Below are 25,104 nucleotides of genomic sequence, written 5' to 3'. Positions count from 1 at the left end.
AAAATAAAAATAAAAAACTCAGCGCCTGAAATGCTGACGCGTGGATGCCTATTGGTCCCGGTTGGTGCCACCAACCGGGACCAAAGGGCCTTCTACCTGGGCTCGCCGCACCGGCCACGTGGAGGCACATCTGTCCCGGTTTATGCAAGAACCGGGACTAAAGGTCTAGGGCATTAGTACCGACACTTTAGTCCCGATTTAAAACCGGGACAAATGGCCCTTACGAACCGGGACAATAGGTCCTTTTTCTACTAGTGGTATATGCGCGTCTGTACTGTGTTCAAAAATAATAATTTGAAGAGCTAATAAGAGAACATTTTATTTTAGGCAAGAGATTAGCTTTCTCCCTTTTTGTCACCAAAAACTAGAGCCGGCCCATGCATGGACGATGGACCAACAATGTCATAAAAACTTCCCGCAAAAAAATGCCATAAAAACCACATCTTCTCATATATAGAATTAAATCAACTTTTTATATGATTCATGTAGTATATACCTCCGCCTTACGTAATCCTTGATTGATACACACACTGATATGCATTTATCCATATATGTCACCCACATACCCAATGAAGTTCTATAAAAGGACACCAAAATTAACTGTAAATCGATGTAGTAAACATACTTGATTTTCAGAGAAGAGATGGGGAGTCGCAGGTTCTCCTCCGGCGTGTCCACTGTCATCCTCGCCATCTCCGTCGTGGCGCTTCTCAACACCGACGTGGCGCTGTGCGGCTGCAGCTACAAGCGTATCTTCGCGTTCGGTGACTCCCTCATCGACACCGGCAACTTGTTATACTCCGTCGGCAACAGGGCGTCGCCAATCAAGGAGCTCCCCTACGGCATGACCTTCTTCAAGCACCCCACCGGCCGCATCACCGACGGCCGTGTCGTCGTCGACTTCTACAGTGAGCCGCCGCCGCCATCATCGATTATTCTTGTAGTTAAAGCGAGGGGTGCTTATGTTATGTGTGTATGCTTTCAGCGGAGGCGTTCGGTCTGCCGCTGCTGCCGCCGAGCATCCCGGAGGAGGCGACCGGGCAGTTCCCCACCGGCGCCAACTTCGCCGTGGGGGGCGCCATCGCACTTCCACTGGAGTACTACAAGACCAAATACAACTTCACGATGAACGCGCCTTCCAACCTCGACCGGCAGCTCGCGTCCTTCAAGAAGATCCTTGCGCGCATCGCTCCCGGGAACGGTAAGCAACATACTGTATAGTATATGCCCGTGCATGCATGCATGCATGCGTTGTCAATTTCATGGGGTTCAGTAGATCTGTATATCATTTCTCGTCTTGACACAGGCGCCACGAGGTCTCTCCTCAACGAGTCCCTGGTGCTGATGGGCGAGATCGGCGGGAACGACTACAACTTCTGGTTCAGTGACCGCCGGAGACCCCGTGAAACGCCGGAGAAGTACCTGCCCGACGTGGTCGCCCGCATCGGCGCCGCCGTGCAGGAGGTGATCAACCTCGGCGCCAGGACGATCGTCGTCCCTGGCAACTTCCCCATCGGGTGCTTGCCGGCGTACCTGGGCGCCCACCAGAGCAACGTCAAGGCTGACTACGACGAGCTCCACTGCCTCAAGTGGTATAACGAATTCTCCCAGAAGCACAACCAGGTGCTGCGGCAGGAGATCGCGCGGCTCCGGTCGCAGAACCCTGGCGTCAAGGTCGTCTACGCTGACTACTACGGCGCCGCCATGCAGTTCGTCCAAAAGCCGCAGGCGTACGGCATCGCCGACCCGCTCGTGGCGTGCTGCAACGGCAATGGGCCGTACCACACCGGCGGGGCGTGCAACAACCAGACGAAACTCTGGGGCAGCCCCGACCGCTTCGCCAGCTGGGACGGCCTGCACATGACGGAGAAGGCGTACAAGATTGTCTCCGACGGGGTGCTGGACGGGCCATTCGCCGACACACCGCTGCGCCATACTTGCTAGATGGAATTCTTAGGATGTTTGTTATGATCGACTGATGTAGCTGTAGTGACGCCAATAAATGAATAATTTTCAACTAAATGAAAAACAAATTCAAACATACAAAAGACAATGGACAATAGAGCAAGTTTTTAAAACGATTTATGCAAGCGGCCAATCCAACAATCACGCAATCGAATTAGCACCTAGGACATTCCCACAATCCCACTCATCTTTGAAGAGGTATTTACCTGCAACGCTATCAAAACGTTTACGTACGGTTTGCGATGGTACTACAGTAGACTTTCCTCGTGTACTACTCCCTCCGTTCCTAAATATTTGTCTTTTTAGGATTTCAAATGGACTACCACATACGGATGTATATAGACATATTTTAGAGTGTAGACTCATTCATTTTGCTCTGTATGTAGTCATTTGTTAAAATTTCTAGAAAGACAAATAGTATTTAGGAACGGAGGGAGTAGTAGCTAAAAGCCACACTTTGCAGGGTAGTGAGTTTCCTTTGTGCCAGAGTCATGTGAAGGGTAGGAGTGTTGCTACTAGTGTTCCTTGTGAACACGTATAGTATATATCGTGTACGTGGAAATCTCCGCTGTGGGTCCAAACATTGATCATCATGGCTCTTGGCTACAGATGGTGAGGAGTAATAGTGTTAATAAATGGCATTGGTGATCAAGTGTGGTGCGGCTTTTCTATCCTCCTCCCCCTCCTCCCCTCCCGGTCGCTCCCGCGAGCGACGGGGAGGGGAAACCCTAGCCGCCGGCCTTAGGGCCCCTCCTCCTTCCTCCTCCTCTCACCGCTGCCGGCTCACGCTGACGGGCGAAGCAGCAGCGGCAGGGCCTCTCTCCCCCCGCTCGATGGTGGCCGACGCGGGTCGGTCTGGTCGGGCAGCGGTGCTCCGGCGTCGTTCACCTTCTTGAAGGCGGTATCGCGATCTTGCCCTCACCCTCTCTTCCTATCCCGGGTGAAAGCCCAAATCTCCGGATTGGGTGGTGACGGCGCGCCAGCATCGTTTTCTTCTTGAAGACACCACCTTTGGGACGGCGGAGTGGTGGTCAAAGCTCCGACGCGGGTGTGGTCTGCCGGTTATCTTCAGTGGTGTTCCGGCTCGGCTACTTGCGGTTGAAGTTGATGCTTGCATGCGGTGGTGGCGATGTTGGGGTGTGCTGCTGCGTGGTGCGGTGGCCGTGCTTGTCGTCCTCTCCCCGGCCACCAGTTGGTCCTGGCGGTGCGAGCTCGATGGTGAGCTACCCTGCCTGCCGACGGCGTTGTGTCCTCCGATCCAGGACTAGAGGGCAGGCGTCCTTCTTCGGAGGCAGGGCCGATGGCAGACTGACACTGGCTGGATTCTAGGGAGTCGATGGAGCGTAGCAATCCTCCGGAAGCAGGACACTACCTCGTCTTAGTTTCCTTGTGTGCTGGTTCTTGTTCGCCAAGGGCCTCGATGCTCAAGCTTGCGCTTGGTGCATTCGGGGCTTGTTAGTGGCTCCTTCGGTGTCATGTATCTTTGTTGTTTCTTTCTTTTTCTCTTTTGTTTTGGCTTGTATGACGTGTGATGTGATGGTTGCTTTATAAGATAAAGCGGGGGGAAACCCTTTTTCGTTATCAAGTGGGGTACGGTGGAACCGAAATACAGGGGGTAAAGGAATGTGGTAAAGAATCAAATTTGGGGAGGACTTGTTCTGAAGCCATACCGAAGGGTGTGCCTTGTCAAGAACTTATGTTCATGTCCCGCAAACAAAATAAACGGACTTACGTTCATGAAGAGGTAATTGGATCCTAAATGTTGAATACAAAGATTTCAGGTAGAAAATAATGAACTTTAGAGAACACTAGTTATTTTCCACAGAGATGTGGTTTTGTACCCTTCCTTTCTCCACAGAGATATGGTTCACCTTGGCTCCGTTGGATGGACTAGGCTTGATACCATGTCCATTGTCATCCTCATTCTTTTGTGTAATATCCCAAGTTTCATTTGCAATGTTTAATATAAGCATGACTTCCACGCCCAAGTCTGCATCCAATTGCATGTCCCCACACCCTTTTTTGACACCCACACCCTTTCCTTCTCCCATGAGGTGCCAGGTCTATGCGTAGATGATATGCACATGTAGAACACAAAGAGTTGTGGGTAGTGATAGTCATACGTCTTACCACCAACGTCTTATTTTGATTTGGTGGTATTGTGGGATGAAGCGGCCCGGACCAACCTTACATGTCCACGCACATGCGACCGGTTCCACCGACAGACATGCAACTAGTTTTGCATAAAGGTGGTTGGCGGGTATCTGTTTCTCCTACTTTAGTTGAATCGAATTTGACTACGACCGGTCCTTGAAGAAGGTTAAAACAACAAACTTGACAAAACACCGTTATGGTTTTATGCGTAGGTAAGAACGGTTCTTGCTAGAAGCTCGTTGCAGCCACGTAAAACTTGCAACAACAAAGTAGAGGACGTCTAACTTGTTTTTGCAGGGCATGTTGTGATGTGATATGGTCAAGACATGATGTGATATATGTTATTGTATGAGATGATCATGTTTTGTAAAAGTTGACGGCAACCGGCAAGAGCCTTATGGTTGTCTCTTTATTGTATGACATGCAAACGCCATGTAATTGCTTTACTTTATCACTATGCGTTAGTGATAGTTGTAGAAGCAATAGTTGGCGAGAGGACCACGACGCAACAATGGAGATCAAGGTGTTGAGCCGGTGACAATGGAGATCATGACGATGCTTTGGAGATGGAGATCAAAAGCACAAGGTGATGATGGCCATATCATGTCACATATTTTGATTGCATGTGATGTTTATCTTTTATGCATCTTATTTTGCTTAGTGCGATGGTAGCATTATAAGATGATCCCTTAACTAAATTTCAAGGTAAAAATGTTCTCCCGGAGTATGCACCGTTGCTACAGTTCGTCGTGTTGAGGCACCACGTGATGATCGGGTGTGATAGACTCTACGTTCACATACAACGGGTGCAAGACAGTTTTGCACATGTGGAATACTTGGGTTAAACTTGACAAACCTAGCATGTACAGACATGGCCTCGGAACACTGGAGACCAAAAGGTCGAACGTGAATCGTATAGTGGATATGATCAACATAGAGATGTTCACCATTGATGACTACTCCATCTCATGTGATGATCGGACATGGATTAGTTGATTTGGATCACGTATCATTTAGATGACTTGAGGGATGTCTATCTAAGTGGGAGTTCTTAAGTAATTTGTTAATTGAACTTAATTTATCATGAACTTAGTCTTGATAGTATTTGCATATCTATGTTATAGATCAATGGCCTGTGCTACCGTTCCCCTGAATTTTAATGCATTCCTAGAGAAAGCTAAGTTGAAAGATGATGGTAGAAAGTACACGGACTGGGTCCATAACTTGAGGATTATCCTCATTGCTGCACAGAAGAATTATGTCCTTGATGCACCGCTAGGTGAAAGGCCTGCTGCAGGAGCAGATACAGATGTTTTGAACGTCTGGCAAGCTCGATCAGATACTACTGGATAGTTCAGTGTGTCATTCTTTACGGCTTAGAATCAAAACTTCAAAGACATTTTGGACGTCATGGAGCATATGAGATGTTCCAGGAGTTAAAGTTAATATTCAAGAAAATGCCTGAGTTGAGAGATATGAAGTCTCCAACAAGTTCCATAGCTACAAGATGGAGGAGAACAGTTTTGTTAGTGAACACATACTCAAAATGTCTGGGTATCATAATCACTTGACTTGGCTGGGAGTTAATCTTTTAGATGATAGTGTTATTGACAGAGCTCTTCAATCACTGCCACCAAGCTACAAAGGCTTCGTGATGAACTATAATATGCAAGGTATGGAGGTCTTCGCAATGCTCATAGCTGTGGAGGAAGAAATCAAGAAGGAGCATCAAGTGTTGATGGTTAACAAGACCACTAGTTTCAATAAAAAGGGCAAGGGAAAGAAAGGGAACTTCTAGAAGAATGACAATAAAGTTGCCACTTCCGGGAAGAAGCCCAAAGCTGGACTCAAGCCTGAAACTATGTGCTTCTATTGCAAAGGGACTGGTCACTGGAAGTGGAACTGCCCCAAGTATTTGGCGGATAAGAAGGATGGCAAAGTGAACAAAGGTATATTTGATATACATGTTATTAATGTGTACCTTACTAATGCTCATAGCAGCGCCTAGGTATTTTATACTGGTTCAGTTGCTCATATTTGTAACTCGAAACAGGAGCTACGGATTAAACGAAGATTGGCTAAGGACGAGGTGACGATGCGCGTCGGGAATGGTTCCAAGGTTGATGTGATTGCCATCGGCACGCTACCTCTACATCTACCTTCAGGATTAGTTTTAGACCTGAATAATTGTTATTTGGGGCCAGCTTTGAGCATGAATATTATATCTGGATCTTGTTTAGTGCGAGACGGTTATTCATTTAAATCAGAGAATAATGGTTGTTTGATACGTCTCCAACGTATCTATAATTTATGAAATATTCATGCTGCTATATTATCATTCTTGGATGTTTTACAATCATTTTATAGCAAGTTTATATCATTTTTTGGGACTAACCTATTGACATAGTGCCCAGTGCCAGTTGTTGTTTTTTGCTTGTTTTTTACATCACAGAAAATCAATACCAAATGGAGTCCAAACGCAGTGAAACTTTTTGGAGATTTTTCCTCGACCAGAAGACACGCAGTGAGCCAAAGAAGTACCAAAGGGGAGCCCCAAGGGGGGCACAACCCACCAGGGTGCGCCTGGGGGGCCAGGCGCGCCCAGGTGGGCACAACCCACCTCGGTGGATTCCTGCACCGCCTCTTCGCCCTATAAATTCCCAAATATTCCAAAAACCCAGGGGGTAACCCCAGATCAGAAGTTCCGCCGCCGCAAGCCTCTGTAGCCACGAAAAACCAATCTAGACCCTGTTCCGGCACTCCGCCGGAGCGGGGAAATCATCACCGGTGGCCATCTTCATCATCCCAGCGGCCACCAGGATGAGGAGGGAGTAGTTTACCCCTAGTAGCTATGTGTTTAATCTCTCTCTCTCTCTCTCCCTCTCTCTCTCTCTCTTGTGTTCGTGAGATGTCATGATCTTGATGTATAGCGGGCTTTGTTAATATAGTCGGATCATATGGTGTTTTCCCCTCCCTATCTTGTTGTGAATTGAGTTTTCCCTTTGAGATTTCATTTTATCGGATTGAATACTTTTATGAATTTGAGAGCACTTGATGTATGTCTTGCTATGAATACCCGCGGTGACAATGGGGTATCACATTGATTCACTTGATATGTGTTTTGGTACTCAACTCACGGATTCCTGAGGTGACATTGGGGTAATCTATGCATAGGGGTTGATGCACGTTCTCGTCTTTTGTTTCTCCGGTAGAAATCTTGAGGCACTCTTGGAGGTTATTTGTGTTGTATTGAGTATTATGAATCTGAATTTGCTTTGGGGTTATTTTAGTATGAACTCTTGATAGATCGATCGGAAAGAATAAATTAATGTTATTTTAGTATGAACTCTTGACAGATCGATCGGAAAGAATAACTTGGTGTTACTTTAGTACGAACTCTTGGATAGATCGATCAGAAATAATAGCTACAAATAACTTCTTCTTATGTTCTCCGCTGATAGGAACTTTGGAGTGATTCTTCATCGCATGTTGAGGGATGGTTATATGCTCCACTTAGATTAGCATTGTTGTGAGATTGCACTAACAAAAGTACGAACCCTAGGCCTCATTTTCAAGCATTGCAATACCGTTTGTGCTCACTTTTGTTACTTTCTACCTTGTGATGTCTACTACGCAACTTTATTCTTGTAGACACGTGTTAGGCCTCCAAGCACAGAGTTTTGTAGGACAGCAACAATTTTCCCACAAGTGGATAACCTAAGGTTATCAATCCATGGGAGGCGTAGGATGAAGATAGTCTCTATCAAACAACCCTGCAACCAAATAATAAAAAGTCTCTTGTGTCCCCAACACACCAAATACAACGGTAATTTTTATAGGTGCACTAGTTCAGCGAAGAGATGGTGATACAAGTGTAATATGGATAGTAGATATTGGTTTTTGTAATAAGAACAATAAAAATAGCAAGGGAGCAATTGATAAAATGGAGCACAAACGGTATTGCAATGCTTGAAAATGAGGCCTAGGGTATGTACTTTCGCTAGTGCAATCTCTCAACATTGCTAATATAATTGGATCATATAACCATCCCTCAATGTGCAACGAAGAATCATTCCAAAGTTCCTATCTAGAGGAGAACATCAGAAGAAATCGTTTGTAGGGTACGAAACCACCTCGAGGCTATTCTTTCTGATCAATCTATCCAAGAGTTCGTACTAAAATAACACCAAATAATTTCAGATTCATAATACTCAATCCAACACAAAGAACCTCAAAGATGCCCCAAGATTTCTACCGGAGAAACAAAGGCAATAACCTGCATCAACCCCTATGCGTAGATTACCCCAATGTCACCTCGGGAATCTGCAGGTTGAGTGCCAAAACATATATCAAGTGAATCAAAATAATACCCCATTGTCACCATGGGTATTCATATGCAAGACATATATCAAGTGCTCTCAAATCCATAAAATTATTCAATCCGATAAAATGAAATCTCAAAGGGAAAACTCAATTCATCACAACAAGATAGAGAGGGGGAAACACCATATGATCCGACTATATTAACAAAGCCCACGATACATCAAGATCGTGACATCTCAAGAACATGAGAGAGAGAGAGAGAGATATTAAACACATAGCTACTGGTACAAACCCTCAGCCCCGAGGGTGGACTACTCCCTCCTCATCGTGGTGGCTGCCAGGATAATGAAGATGGCCACCGGTGATGATTCCCCCCTCCGGCAGAGAGCGGGAATGGGGTCTAGATTGGTTTCTCATGGCTACAATTCCTTGCGGCGGCGGAACTTCTGATCTAGGGTCTCCCCAAGTGTTTTTGGAATATTTGCCAATTTGTAGGGAGAAGAGGGGGTGCGGGAGGCCACCGAGGTGGGCACAACCCACTTGGGCGCGCCTGGGGGCCCAGGCGCACCCTGGTGGGTTGTGCACCCTTCGCCCCCCCCCCCCAGGTGCTGCTCTGGCCCATTGGATGTCTTCTGGTCCATAAAAATCCACAAAAAGTTTCACAGTGTTTGGACTCCGTTTGGTACTGATTTGTTGCGATGTAAAAACAAGCAAAAAACAGCAACTGGCACTGGGCAATGGGTCAATAGGTTAGTCCCAAAAAATGATATAAAGTTGCTATAAAACGATTGTAAAACATCCAAGAATGATAATGTATTAGCATGAATACTTAATAAATTATAGATACGTTGGAGACGTATCAGCATCCCCAAGCTTTATTCCTACTCGTCCTCGAGTAGGTAAATGATAAAAGAAATAATTTAACAAGTGTGAATGCTAGCAAAGTGGATAAGTTTTATCAATGATAATTTAAATCACTTTCCCTAGACTCTTTCTCATAAAACTCATCATGACAATGTAGCAACCAATTCACATGTTAAGGTTCAAACAATGAATTATCTTGAAACTCAACAACATATGTTCTCAGTCTCCAAGCAATTGCAATTCAACTTATTGAACAGAGTCTAAGTAAGAGCTCCACAGACTCAACCATCATCTAGTCTTCTATGATTTCTAACACTCACCGCATACACATGAGCAAAACGTTTCAAACGGACACATAGAAAGATAGGGGCTTATAATTTCGCCTCCCAACGTATTCACCTCAAGGGTGATGTCAACAATAATAACTCATGCTACCCATATCCAACTGGATATATGTGCCTAGATCTTTCCTCACCACATGATGCTTGCCAAAGAGAAAAACAAAAAGGAATAGAGAGAGAAAAACTTTGACTCTTGCATGAAAGTAAATAGATAACAGTAAAAGGTAGGCCCTTCATAGAGGGAAGTAGAGGTTGTCATGCGCATTTTGTTTATATGTTCAATCCCTTAGTACAAAAGAACGTCACGTTATATTTCCCCTTATGATAGCAACCTTTATTATGCAGTAGTCGCCTTTATTCTTTGCCATCACAAGTTCGTACAACGCTCAATTTTCTCTTACAGTAAATGATCTAACACTTTTAGAAGCAATTTGTATTGCCTTATTGCACCGATGGCAACTTACTTGAAGGGTCTTGATCAATCCTTAGGTAGGTATGGTGGACTCTTGAAAATAATATTTGGGTTTAAGGGTTTTTGGATGCACAAGTAGTATCTCTACTTGGTGCGGAATTTTTGGCTAGCAACGATAGGGGGCAAGCACCACATGTTGAAGGATCTATGACAATATAACTTCTATGTGAATATGAACAAACATAAATCATTACGTTGTCTTCCTTGTCCAACGTTAACAATTTTGGCATATAATATTTTTATGGGGGCTCACAATCATAAAAGATTTCCAAGATAGTGTATTTGCATGTGAAAGTTCTCTTCCTTCTACTAATCATTCATGAATTGCTTGTATGACCAATATTGTGATTGTCAAGCTTCAAAAGATCTCACTTTCTGAAACCAATGTGAAGTTACCACTAGGCATGATATGAACATATAATTTCAGCTTCATTATATTCAATTTATTCAACATTTTACTCATAGGATAGAAGTGAAGCACAAGAGTAAATGACAAGCTACTCCAAAAAGATATAAGTGAAGATCAAATGAGTAGTTGAGTAAATAGGTAGCTAACTGTGGACTCTCTCTTATTTAAAAACTTTCGTATTTAAGTATTTTATTAAAACAGCAAGCAAAACAAAATAAAAAGACATTCCAAGAATAGCACACATCATGTGAAGAAGCAAAAACTTAGGATCAACAAATACTAACCGATAATTGTTGATGAAGGAAAGTGGGATGCCTACCGGGGCATCCCCAAGCTTAGATGCTTGAGAATTATTGAAATATTATCTTGGAATGCCTTGGGCATCCCCAAGCTTGAGTTTTTGTGTCTCCTTAATTCCTTTTATATCACGGTTTCCCTAAATCTTAAAAACTTCATCCACACAAAACTCAACAAGAACTCGTGAGATACGTTAGTATAAATCAATGCAAAACCTTATCATTCTCTACTGTAGAAAATCACTAAAATTATTATTCAACATTGCATATCTTTGCATATTTAATACTCCTATCCCCAAATAGAACCATTAAACAAGCAAACATATGCAAACAATGCAAACATAATAGCAATCTGTCAAAACAGTACAGTCTGTAAAGAATGCATGAATATCAATACTTATTTAACTCCAAAATTCTGAAAATTTAACACACTATAGAAAATTTATAAGAGCTTATTGTGCAAAAAGTTTCAACATTTTATCACATTCTGACTTGTCTCGGGAATTTTTGCAACAGCGATAAACTTTCTGTTTTGAAACAGCAACATATAGACTTACAAAATAAGCATGGCAAAGGCTATACTTGACATTTTTATTGAAATAAAAGATGAAAAACATTATTCTAAATAACATCAAGCAAATTATAACAAAATAAAATGATGCTCCAAGCAAACACATATCATGAGACGAATAAAAATGTAACTCCAAGTGAGGTTACCGATAATGTTGGAGATGAAAGAGGGGATGCCTTCCGGGGCATCCCCAAGCTTAGTTGCTTGGATCTTCCTTGAATATTACCTTGGGGTGCCTTGGGCATCCCCAATCTTACGGTATTGTCACTCCTTATTCTCCTCATATCGACATCTCACCAAAAACATGAAAACTTCAATCACACAAAACTTACGGAACTTCATGGGATAGGTTAGTGTGATAAAGAGCAAACCATTTCACTTTGGTACTGTCAAAGACAAGATTCATAATTGTTTCCACCCAATTTCTACTGTAGCATATCATTTCCACAATTTATATTGAGCAATATAAGCCATAGAAACTAGAAAACAAGCAAACTATGCATTGAAAACAGAATCTATCAAAAACAGAACAGTCTGTAGTAATCTGTACTCCAACCGTATTTCTGCTACTCCGAACATTCTGAACAATTAGGACAACATAGAGAATTTGTATATCTATCACCTGTAAAAAAATCAGAATTTTTCCACGTTCTAGTAAAATATAAGAATTTCTGCACTGGACACAAAAGTTTCTGTTTTTGCACAAAATCAAGTCAACTATCATCCACACTATCCCAAAGGCTTTACTTGGCACTTTATAGAAACAAAACCTATAAAACATGATTAGTAAAGTAGATTAATCATGTGAACACACAAAAACAGTAGGGGTAAATGTTGGATTGTCTCTCAACAAGCGCTTTTCTTTAATGCCTTTTAGCTGGGCATGATGGTTTCAATCATGCTCGCATAAAAAGATAAGAATTGAAACATAAAGAGAGCATCATGAATCATAAGTTCCTCTCTCATAATAATTTTCAGTAGCATCATGAATAGATTCATCAATATAACCATCACATAAAGCATTTTTCCATGATCCACAAGCATAGAAATTTTATTACTCTCCACATAAGAACGTTTCTTCTCATTCACAATGGTGGGAGTATCATATGAAACTCGAATACTATAAATTGTTTCCACATTAAAAGAGTAATGTTCAGGAAAAGGGTAATCATAACTATGACAAGTTTTATAAATATAATCATCACTACTTTTTATAATATATGTATCATCACAATAATCATCATAAGTAGCAACTTTGTTCTCATCATAGATAGGAGGCATGCAATCATCATAGAAAATTTGATCATTCAAAGTAGGGGGCCTAAAAAGATCATCCTCGTTAAACATAGCATCCCCAAGCTTGGGACAAACATTAATTGCAGCAAATAAATTCTCAAACATGTCATTCTCATCAAACATAGCATCCCCAAGCTTGTGGCTTGGCATATCATAAGCATAATCACTCTCATCATTAATAGTATGAATAGCACCAACGGTATAACAATTGCTATTATCATAATTTCCCATGTTGGGCCAAAAATATTTCCAAGATTATAAGAACTATCATTATCTTCCCAATCATAATCATCACAACAAGCAATAGCATAATAAAATCATTATCAATAGTGCTCTCGGACATTGTGCCATAAGACAAAGAAGCAATATTATCATCAACTGCATCATCTTCTATAATTATTTTTGATTCATTTTCATGAGGCAAAACAATAATAGGAGCAACATTATTTGGGAGAGGTACCTTTTTACCTCTTTTCTTTCTTTTTTTCTTCTTCTTCACCATATCATGTGTGGGTTTAATTAATTTTTTTGAGCTTCTTAGTGATGAGACTGTTTGAATAGGGAGCTCCTCCTCATCACCTATTTCATCATGAGAGACAATAGGAGGGAAAGTAGAAATCTTTACCCTTTCATTAGTATTCCTTTTATATTCTATTGGTTTCCCCATCTTTCTATAGTTGGCAATATAAGCATTCTCATTGCAATTTACCTTGCAAAACATATAGATATTTTTTAGATTAATTTCAATATCATCTGTGAGAATGAATACTTCAAGCCAACTATTTTTATGTGTCAATTCTTCACTCCCCAAAAACAGACAAATCTCATTATAAAGTTCAATGGTGATCAAATCATTACAATATTTAGCCATGATTCGATCATGAAAAAGTTTGCATTGGAAATTAAGATGACCAACTGTCGGGGATATACCCCGCGGTATGACCCGGCCGGAAGTATGACCCGGCTGGGCTTGGCGTTTCATTAGTAACCCGCCGGAGGATTGGCGACTCACGAGTCTGGCGGCTCACTGGTCTGACGACTCACGAGCTTGGCGACACACTAATGGTTCCGACGGAGGGTCATATACAAGACTAGGCCCAAGGCCCAAAAGGCCGGCTTATGTTATGGTGGGCCGGCTTAAGAGGAAAGCATAAGGAATATTCCCTTACAAAGGAAGCAAGACTAGGACTCCACTTGTAATAGAGTAATCCTAATCCTACTAGGACTAGTCATTTAAACCGCCCCTTCAACTTATATAAGGAGGGGCAGGGCTCCCAAAGAAGGAGGAGAAAAAGAAATCTCTAGGGCTAGACACAAAGAGCTGGCTTGCTGGTGACTCCCACATGATCATAATGAGACCTAGCCACAAACAGCATGTAGGGCTATTACTGGATGATGTTTCCCGGGGCCTGAAGCTGTCTAAATCCTTGTCTTGTATTTGCATCTCTCGATTCCACTCAACCCCTCTCAAGCTACCACATAGATGTGTTGGCCTCGCGACTAAGTCCTCACACTAGGACATCTGCCATGACAATTCTACGACACCAACCTTATTGCAAAGTTCATAAGTAATAGGACAAAGAGAACACAATTTTGTAGAAAATTCATCTATCATGAGCAAATAATTGGTTCTATCATGTTTATGCTTCTAGCAAAATCTATCTTCCCTGTAAGGCACGCCGTCACAAAGTCTTTCCACTCCACAAAAATTGACATGCTTATAAGTAACATTTTTATTATGACAAGTGCAATCATCATTCGTATTTTGGATATTCATAGAATTCATACTAACAACATTGCAATCATGCTCATCATTCAAATATTTTGTGCCGAACATTTTATTGACTTCTTCCTCTAACAATTGAGCACAATTTTCCTTTCCATCATTTTCAAGAAAGACATGATAAAGATGAACAATATGAGACCACCTCAATTCCATTTTTCTTTTTATAGTTTTCTTTTATAAACCAAACTAGTGATAAAATAAGAAACTAAAAGATTCGATTGCAAGATCTAAATATATACCTTCAGGCACTCACCTCCCCGGCAACAGTGCCAGAAAAGAGCTTGATCTCTACTACGCAACTTTATTCTTGTAGACACGTGTTGGGCCTCCAAGCGCAGAGTTTTGTAGGACAGTAGAAATTTTCCCTCAAGTGGATGGCCTAAGGTTTATCAATCTGTGGGAGGCGTAGGATGAAGATAGTCTCTCTCAAACAACCCTGCAACCAAATAATAAAAAGGCTCTTGTGTCCCTGTCGGTCTCAAAACCGGCGGATCTCGGGTAGGGGGTCCCGAACTGTGCGTCTAAGGCTAATAGTAAAAGGAGGCAGGTGATGACCCACAAGTATAGGGGATCTATCGTAGTCCTTTCGATAAGTAAGAGTGTCGAAACCAACGAGGAGCAGAAGGAAATGATAAGCGGTTTTCAGCAAGGTATTCTCTGCAAGTACTGAAATAAGTGGTAACAGATAGTTTTGTGATAAGATAAATTGTAACGAGCAACAAGTAACAAAAGTAAATAAAGTGCAGCAAGGTGGCCCAATCCTTTTTGTAGCAAAGGACAAGCCTGGACAAACTCTTATAATAGGAAAAGCGCTCCCGAGGACACATGGGAATATCGTCAAGCTAGTTTTCATCACGCTCATATGATTCGCGTTCGGTACTTTGATAATTTGATATGTGGGTGGACCGGTGCTTGGGTGTTGTTCTTAATTGAACAAGCATCCCACTTATGATTAACTTCTATTGCAAGCATCCTCAACTACAACAAAAGTATTAAGGTAAACCTAACCATAGCATGAAACATATGGATCCAAATCAGCCCCTTACGAAGCAACGCATAAACTAGGGTTTAAGCTTCTGTCACTCTAGCAACCCATCATCTACTTATTACTTCCCAATGCCTTCCTCTAGGCCCAAATAATGGTGAAGTGTTATGTAGTCGACGTTCACATAACACCACTAGAGGTTAGACAACATACATCTTATCAAAATATCGAACGAATACCAAATTCACATCACTACTAATAGCAAGACTTCTCCCTTGCCCTCAGGAACAAACGTAATTACTCATAAAGCATATTCATGTTCATAATCAGAGGGGTAATAATATGCATAAAGGATCTGAACATATGATCTTCCACCAAATAAACCAACTAGCATCAACTACAAGGAGTAATCAACATACCAGCAACCTACTAGCACCAATCCCGAACTTGGAGACAAGAATTGGATACAAGAGATGAACTAGGGTTTGGAGATGAGATGGTGCTGGTGAAGATGTTGATGGAGATTTCCCTCTCCTGATGAGAGGAGCATTGGTGATGACGATGGTGATGATTTCCCCCTCCCGGAGGAAAGTGTCCCCGGCAGAACAGCTCTGTCGGAGCCCTAGATTGGTTCCGCCAAGGTTCCGCCTCGTGGCGGCGGAGTCTCGTCCCGAAAGGTTGCCTTCTATTTTGTTCTCATCGAAAGACTTCATATAGGAGAAGATGGGCGTCAGAGAGCCACCAGGGGGCCCACGAGGTAGGGGGGTGCGCCCAGTGGGGCGCGCCCCCCAACCTCGTGAGCAGGGTGTGGGCCCCTGGCCTTCATCTTTGGCGATGATTTTTCTTTATTTATTTTAAGATATTCCATGGAGTTTCAGGACTTTTGGAGTTGCACAGAATAGGCCTTCAATATTTGCTCCTTTTCCAGCCCAGAATTCCAGCTGCCGGCATTCTCCCTCTTCATGTAAACCTTGTAAAATAAGAGAGAATAACCATAAGTATTGTGACATAACGTGAAATAACAGCCCATAATGCAATAAATATTGACATAAAAGCATGATGCAAAATGGACGTATCAACTCCCCCAAGCTTAGACCTCGCTTGTCCTCAAGCGAAAAGCCGATAACAATAAATATGTCCTCATGTTTAGAGGTAGAGGCGTCGATAAAAATAAAATATGAACATGAAGGCATCATGATTATTTCATAACAGCAACATATATAGATTTTGTCATATGATTACTTATGTTCAAGCGATGATCTTTTCACAAAGCCAAAGTATGAATCAAAAACCTTATTGAGCACCAACAAATTATAACTTCAGTCATTGAAGCAATTGCAATTTATCATAACATCGAAAAGAGTCTATGTCAGAGCTTAAAAGAAAGTCCACATACTCAACTATCACTTAGTCGTTCATAATTGCTAACACTCACGCAATACTTATGGTTATGGAGTTTTAATCGGACACAGAGAAAGATAGGGGCTTATAGTTTTTCCCCACAACCTTTTACCTCAAGGGTAATGTCAACAATAATAATTCATGCTCCCCTACATCCAATTAGATATATATATCATGTTCTTTCCAACATGTTGAGCTTGCCAAAGGATAAAATAAAAAGGGAAAGGTGAAGATCACCGTGACCCTTGCATAAGGTAGAGGATAATAATAAAAGATAGGCCCTTCGCAGAGGGAAGCAGAGGTTGTCATGCGTGTTTAGGGTTGATGCACAAAATCTTAATGCAAAAGAACGTCACTTTATATTGCCCCTTGTATGTGGACCTTTATTATGCAATCCGTCGCTTTTATTGCGTCCACAACAAGTTCGTACAAAGTTTATTTTCTCCGCACTGATAAGTCATGCATATTTAGAGAGCAATTTTTATTGCTTGCACCGATGACAACTTACTTGAAGGATCTTACTCAATCCATAGGTAAATATGGTGGACTCTCATGGCAAAACTGGTTTAAGGGTATTTGGAAGCACAAGTAGTATTTCTACTTGGTGCTAAGAATTTGGCTAGCATGAGGGGAAAAGGCAAGCTCAACACGGTAGAGGATCCATGACAACATACTTTATCTCGGATGTAAGAAAACATAACTCATTATGTTGTCTTCCTTGTCCAACCTCAACTCTTTAGCATGTCATATTTTAATGAGTGCTCCCAATCATAAAAGATGTCAATGATAATATATCTATATGTGAAACCTCTCTTTCCTTATTACTTCTTATTAATTGTAACGATGACCAAAGCTATATTTGCCAACTCCCAACAACTTTTAACCATCATACTCTTTCTATGTGAAGTCATTACTTTCAATAAGATCAATATGAACTCTTTGATTCTTTTTATTCTTTTTCTTCTAATCACCCAAGATCATGGTAAAATAATCAAACCCTTGACTCAACACCAATCTTTATTATATAGCTCACGGACTCGATTACAAAGAAGGATCATAAAGCAAAACTCAAAACTAGATCATGCCATGACTTTATTCTACTAAATCAAGATACTACTAATAGGATCGAACTAAGAAAAACGGTAAAGATAGGAGTTGTGATGGTGATACGATACCAGGGCACCTCCCCCAAGCTTGGCAGTTGCCAAGGGGAGTGCCCGTACCCATGTGATTATATCTCCTTCTTTGTTGTTGGCGGTGGAGGTATTGTTGATGATGCAAGCATGTCGTCCACCTTCCATGGCATAGGCTCACCATCATAGAAGGACGATCGAGTCTCCGGAATCCTCAAATCTGCAGCCAAACTCATCCTTTTGAATCTATATTCATACTCACAGTTTTGGTTTTGCAGATCATAGATTTGGGCTTGGAGGTGCTCGATCTTCTCATGTAGCTTGAAGATGGCCTCCTCGGTCTTCTTGGCATCCGGCTCATAGTTGTTGGTGAACTCCGCGAGCATCTTGTGGGTAGCGTTGATTCCACGCTCCACCATCCCCTGGCACTTGAAAACCTGTTGCTCCATTGCTTCGAGCCTCGAGTCCACGCTTCCGGTTCCCTTTGGTCCCTCAACATCGCGGATGTGCAGCAACCCATCATGCATATCAATGGTTGAGGGTGTCGCAGCACCTCCGCGAGGTAAGGGTTGATCACCTTCTCAAAGAACTTGTCCTTGGAAGCACTTGGGGTCGTCATGATGATCTAGACCTGTCAGAAAAACAGCTCGAAACAAGAACAGGGGATATTTGCGTGATACGAGAGTCAAAACCTTCGGGAGTATATATAATGATTTTTTACCGACCAAAATATGTATCGTGCAAGGAAACGGAGTCCGGAGGGCACATGAGGTGCTCACGAGGTAGGGGGCGCGCCCAGGGGGGTAGGGCGCGCCCTCCACCCTCGTGGAGGCCTCGTGTCCTCCCCGGACTGCTACTTATTTTTCTATTTTTCTAAATATTCCAAAACGGAGAAATATTGCCTTAAAAATTGTTTTGGTGTCGGTTTACTTACCGTACCACATACCTATTCCTTTTCGGAGTCTAGAACACTCTGGAAAGTGTCCTTTATGTATTCCTCCGGGGTTACGGTTTCAATAATATTAGTTTCAACATTTATAGGATTACCTGAGATATAGTGTTTGATCCTTTGACCGTTTACCACCTTCGGATTTGTGCCTTCGAAGTTGTTGATTTTTATGGCACCGGAACGATAGACTTCCTCGATAACATAGGGACCTTCCCATTTAGAGAGAAGTTTTCCTGCAAAAAATCTTAAACAAGAGTTGTATAGCAACACATAATCACCTACATTAAAGTCACGCTTTTGTATCCTTTTGTCATGCCATCTTTTAACCTTTTCTTTGAACAACTTGGCATTTTCATAAGCTTGGGTTCTCCATTCATCAAGTGAGCTAATATCAAATAACCTCTTCTCACCGGCAAGTTTGAAATCATAGTTGAGCTCTTTAATAGCCAAGTATGCCTTATGTTCTAGTTCGAGAGGTAAGTGACATGCTTTTCCATAAACCATTTTATACGGAGACATGCCCATAGGATTCTTATATGCAGTTCTATAGGCCCATAATGCATCATTCAGTTTCTTGGAACAATTCTTTCTAGACCTATTAACAGTCTTTTGCAAAATTAATTTGAGCTCTCTATTGCTCAATTCTACCTGACCACTAGACTGCGGGTGATACGGAGATGCAATCCTATGATTAACGTCATATTTAGTAAGCATCTTACGTAAAGCACCATGAATAAAGTGTGAACCACCATCATTCATTAAATATCTAGGGACTCCAAACCTCGGAAAAATAACTTCCTTAAGCATTTTAATAGAAGTGTTATGATCAGCACTACTAGTTGGAATAGCTTCTACCCACATAGTAACGTAATCAACAGCAACTAAAATATGTGTATATCCATTAGAGGCAGGGAAAGGTCCCATATAATCAAAGCCCCAAACATCAAATGGTTCAATAACAAGTGAATAATTCATAGGCATTTCTTGACGTCTACTAATATTACCAATTCTTTGACAATCGTCGCAAGACAATACAAACTTACGGGCATCCTTGAAGAGAGTAGGCCAATAAAAACCGGATTGCAATACCTTATGTCCAGTTCTATCTCCAGCGTGGTGTCCTCCATAAGCTTCGGAGTGATACTTGCATAGGATCTATTCCTGTTCATGATCAGGTACACAACGTCTCATAACACCATCTACTCCTTCTTTATAAAGATGTGGGTCATCCCAAAAGTAATGTCGCAAGTCATAGAAAAACTTTTTCTTTTGTTGGTATGTGAAGCTAGGTGGTATAAATTTAGCAACAATATAATTAGCACAATTAGCATACCATGGAGTGCTACGAGAAGTGCTTATGACATTTAATTGTTCATCAGGAAAGCTATCATCAATAGGTAGTGGGTCATCAAGAACATTCTCTAACCTAGATAAGTTGTCTGCAACGGGGTTCTCAGCTCCTTTTCTATCAACAATATGTAAATCAAATTCTTGTAGCAGGAGAACCCATCTAATAAGTCTAGGTTTTGCATCTTTCTTTTCCATAAGATATTTAATAGCAGCATGATCTGTGTGAATAGTTACTTTAGAATCAACAATATAGGGTCTGAATTTATCACAAGCAAATACAACTGCTAAAAGTTCCTTTTCGGTAGTAGCATAATTTCTTTGATCATTGTCTAGAGTCTTAATAGCATAATGGATAACATTTAATTTCTTATCAACTCTTTGCCCTATAACAGCACCTACAGCGTAATCACTAGCATCACACATAATTTCAAAGGGTAAATTCCAATCAGGTGGCTGAACAACAGGTGCAGAGACTAATGCTTTCTTAAGTATTTCAAATGCTTCTACACAATCATCATCAAAGACAAATGGTATATCTTTTTGTAATAAATTAGTCAGAGGCCGAGAGATTTTTGAGAAGTCCTTAATGAACCTCCTATAAAATCCGGCGTGACCAAGGAAGCTTCTTATACCTTTGATGTCCTTGGGACATGGCTTCTTTTCAATAGCATCAACCTTGGCTTTATCAACTTAAATACCTCTTTCAGAAACCTTGTGCCCCAAGACAATACCTTCATTAACCATAAAGTGGAACTTTTCCCAATTCAAGACAAGATTAGCTTCTTCACATCTCTGCAAAACTCGAGCAAGATTGATCAAGCAATCATCAAAAGAGGAACCATAGACGGAAAAGTCGTCCATGAAAACCTCACAAATCTTTTCGCAAAAGTCAGAGAATATAGCCATCATGCATCTTTGAAAGGTAGCACGTGCATTACATAAACCAAAAGACATACGTCTATAAGCAAAAGTACCAAAAGGGCATGTAAAAGTAGTCTTTGATTGATCTTTAGCCGACACAGGTACTTGAGAAAAACCAGAATAACCATCTAGAAAGCACTAATGTGTATGCTTGCATAATCTTTCTAGCATTTGATCAATAAAAGGTAAGGGGTAATGATCTTTCTTAGTAGCTTTATTTAATTTGCGGAAATCAATTACCATCCTATAACCTGTGATAATTCTTTGCGGAATCAATTCATCTTTATCATTAGGGACCCTAGTAATACCTCCCTTCTTACGGACACAATGGACAGGACTTACCCACTGACTATCAGCAACGGGATAAATTATACCTGCCTCTAGAAGCTTGAGTATTTCTTTTCTTACCACTTCTTTCCTTTTAGGATTCAAACGTCGTTGAGGATCACAAACTGGTTTGGCATCCGCTTCCAAATTTATTTTATGTTGACATAGAGTGGGACTGATTCCCTTAAGATCATCCAGAGTATATCCAATAGCGGCACGATGCTTCTTCAGGGTTTTCAATAATCTTTCTTCTTCATGCTCTGAAAGGTTAGAACTAATAATGACATGATATATTTTCTTTTCATCAAGATAAGCATATTTAAGATTATCAGGCAACGGTTTAAGCTCAAACACGGGATCACCCTTGGGTGGAGGAGGATCCCCTAGGATTTCAATAGGCAAATTGTGTTGCAGAATAGGTTCCTGTTTAAAGAATACTTCATCTATTTCCCTTCTTTCATTCATGAACATATCATTTTCATGGTCTAGCAAATAGTGTTCTAAAGGATCACTAGGAGGTACGGCAATAGAAGCAAGACCAATAATCTCATCCTTACTAGGAAATTCTTCCTCATGATGTTGTTTACTAAATTTAGAGAAATTAAACTCATGAACCATATCACCCAAGCCAATAGTAACAACATTCTTTTCGCAGTCTATCTTAGCATTAACAGTATTCAAGAAGGGTCTACCAAATATAATGGGACAAAAGCTATCTTGTGGAGAACCAAGAACAAGAAAATCAGCGGGATATTTGGTTTTTCCACACAAGACTTCAACATCTCTAACAATTCCTATTGGAGATATAGTATCTCTATTGGCAAGTTTAATTGTAACATCAATATCTTCTAACTCAGCAGGTGCAATATCACGCATAATTTCTTTGTATAAGTCAATGGGTATCACACTAGCACTAGCACCCATATCACATAAGCCATGATAACAATGATCTCCTATTTTAACAGAAATAACAGGCACGCCTACCACAGGTCTATGTTTATCTCTAGCACAAGGTTTAGCAATTCTAGCAGTTTAACCATAGAATTGAATAACATGCCCATCAATATTATCAGACAAGAGATCTTTAACAATAGCAATATTGGGTTCTACTTTGACTTGCTTAGGAGGTGTATAAGTTCTAATATTGCTTTTACGAACAACAGTTGAAGCTTTAGCATGATCCTTTATTCTAACAGGGAAAGGTGGTTTCTCAACATAAGAAGTGGGAACAATAGGATCATTATAAGTGACAGTCTTTTCTTTAACTTTAATAGGTGCATCTACTTTTACTTCTATGGGAGGATGATATTTAAACCACTTCTCCTTGGGGAGATCAACATAAGTAGCAAAAGATTCACGGAAAGAAGCAACTATCTCAGAGTCAAGTCCATATTTAGTGCTAAACTTACGGAAAATATCGGTATCCATAAAAGATTTAACACAATCAAACTTAGGTGTCATACCTGACTCCTTACCTTCGTCGAGGTACCAATCTTCAGAGTTGCGTTTAATTCTATCCAATAAATTCCATCTAAATTCAATAGTCTTCATCATAAAAGAGCCAGCACAAGAAGTATCGAGCATGGTGCGATTGTTATCAGAAAGCCGGGCATAAAAACTTTGCATAATTATTTCTCTTGGGAGCTCATGATTGGGGCATGAATATAACATTGATTTAAGCCTCCCCCAAGCTTGAGCGATGCTTTCTCCTTCGCGAGGCCAAAAAATTTATATATAATTGCGATCACGATGAAGAAGATGCATAGGGTAATACTTTTGATGAAATTCCAATTTCAATCTTTTATAGTTCCATGATCTCATATCATCACATAGCCTATACCATGTCAATGCGTCTCCCTTCAAAGATAAACGGAAGGCCTTCTTCTTAACAACATCATCGGGTATACCTGCAAGCTTAAATAGTCCACAAACATCATCCACATAGCGTAGATGTTCATCAGGATGCTTTGTTCCATCTCCTGTAAAAGTGTTAGCTAGCAGTTTTTCCATCATACCCGAAGGAATCTGAAAAGGAGTTTCATTTTCAATAGGTTCAGTAGGTTCAGTAGGTTGAGGAGCAACTCTTTGCTCTATTGGACGGGGTGAAGATACCCCGAACAAGCCCCTCAGACAATTACTTTCCATAGTAACAAGTGACAGAAAATTTCAGCACACTATGTAAATTTTTCCTTACCAAATTCCACCTACCAAAGGCGCTTCACTCCCCGGCAACGGCGCCCGAAAAGAGTCTTAATGACCCACAAGTATAGGTGATCTATCGTAGTCCTTTCGATAAGTAAGAGTGTCGAACCCAAGGAGGAGAAGAAGGAAATGATAAGCGGTTTTCAGCAAGGTATTCTCTGCAAGTACTGAAATAAGTGGTAACAGATAGTTTTGTGATAAGATAAATTGTAACGACCAACAAGTAACAAAAGTAAATAAAGTGCAGCAAGGTGGCCCAATCCTTTTTGTAGCAAAGGACAAGCCTGGGCAAACTCTTATAATAGGGAAAGCGCTCCCGAGGACACATGGGAACATCGTCAAGCTAGTTTTCATCACGCTCATATGGTTCGCGTTCGGTACTTTGATAATTTGATATGTGGGTGGACCGGTGCTTGGGTGCTGTTCTTACTTGAACAAGCATCCCACTTATGATTAACCTCTATTGCAAGCATCCGCAACTACAACAAAAGTATTAAGGTAAACCTAACCATAGCATGAAACATATGGATCCAAATCAGCCCCTTACGAAACAACGCATAAACTAGGGTTTAAGCTTCTGTCACTCTAGCAACCCATCATCTACTTATTACTTCCCAATGCCTTCCTCTAGGCCCAAATAATGGTGAAGTGTTATGTAGTCGACGTTCACATAACACCACTAGAGGTTAGACAACATACATCTTATCAAAATATCGAACGAATACCAAATTCACATGACTACTAATAGCAAGACTTCTCCCTTGTCCTCAGGAACAAACGTAATTACTCACAAAGCATATTCATGTTCATAATCAGAGGGGTAATAATATGCATAAAGGATCTGAACATATTATCTTCCACCAAATAAACCAACTAGCATCAACTACAAGGAGTAATCAACACTACTAGCAACCTACTAGCACCAATCCCGGACTTGGAGACAAGAATTGGATACAAGAGATGAACTAGGGTTTGGAGATGAGATGGTGCTGGTGAAGATGTTGATGGAGATTGCCCTCTCCCGATGAGAGGAGCGTTGGTGATGACGATGGTGCTGATTTCCCCCTCCCGGAGGGAAGTGTCCCCGGCAGAACAGCTCTGCCGGAGCCCTAGATTGGTTCCGCCAAGGTTCCGCCTCGTGGCGGTGGAGTCTCATCCCGAAAGGTTGCCTTCTATTTTTTTCTCATCGAAAGACTTCATATAGGAGAATATGGGCGTCAGAGAGCCACCAGGGGGCCGACGAGGTAGGGGGGCGCGCCCCCCACCCTCGTGAGCAGGGTGTGGGCCCCCTGGCCTTCATCTTTGGCGACGATTTTTCTTTATTTATTTTAAGATATTCCGTGGAGTTTCAGGACTTTT

The 25,104-nt window shown here is 41.5% G+C and overlaps 1 protein-coding gene across 1 annotated transcript; it reads left to right on the top strand.

Moving 5' to 3' along the window:
• The first annotated feature begins 643 nt into the window (after nucleotides 1-643).
• On the top strand, nucleotides 644-1,944 carry LOC119322993 (GDSL esterase/lipase At2g27360-like). The gene is made up of 3 exons (XM_037596545.1): nucleotides 644-908; nucleotides 986-1,201; nucleotides 1,307-1,944. Exons 1-3 carry the CDS (start codon nucleotides 644-646, stop codon nucleotides 1,942-1,944), a joined length of 1,119 nt encoding a protein of 372 aa, XP_037452442.1.
• Nucleotides 1,945-25,104: the final 23,160 nt, after the last annotated feature.

This window comes from Triticum dicoccoides, chromosome 6B, assembly GCF_002162155.2.
Source record: "Triticum dicoccoides isolate Atlit2015 ecotype Zavitan chromosome 6B, WEW_v2.0, whole genome shotgun sequence".
Lineage (NCBI taxonomy): Eukaryota > Viridiplantae > Streptophyta > Magnoliopsida > Poales > Poaceae > Triticum > Triticum dicoccoides.
This window is presented reverse-complemented; position numbering and strand designations above follow the sequence as displayed.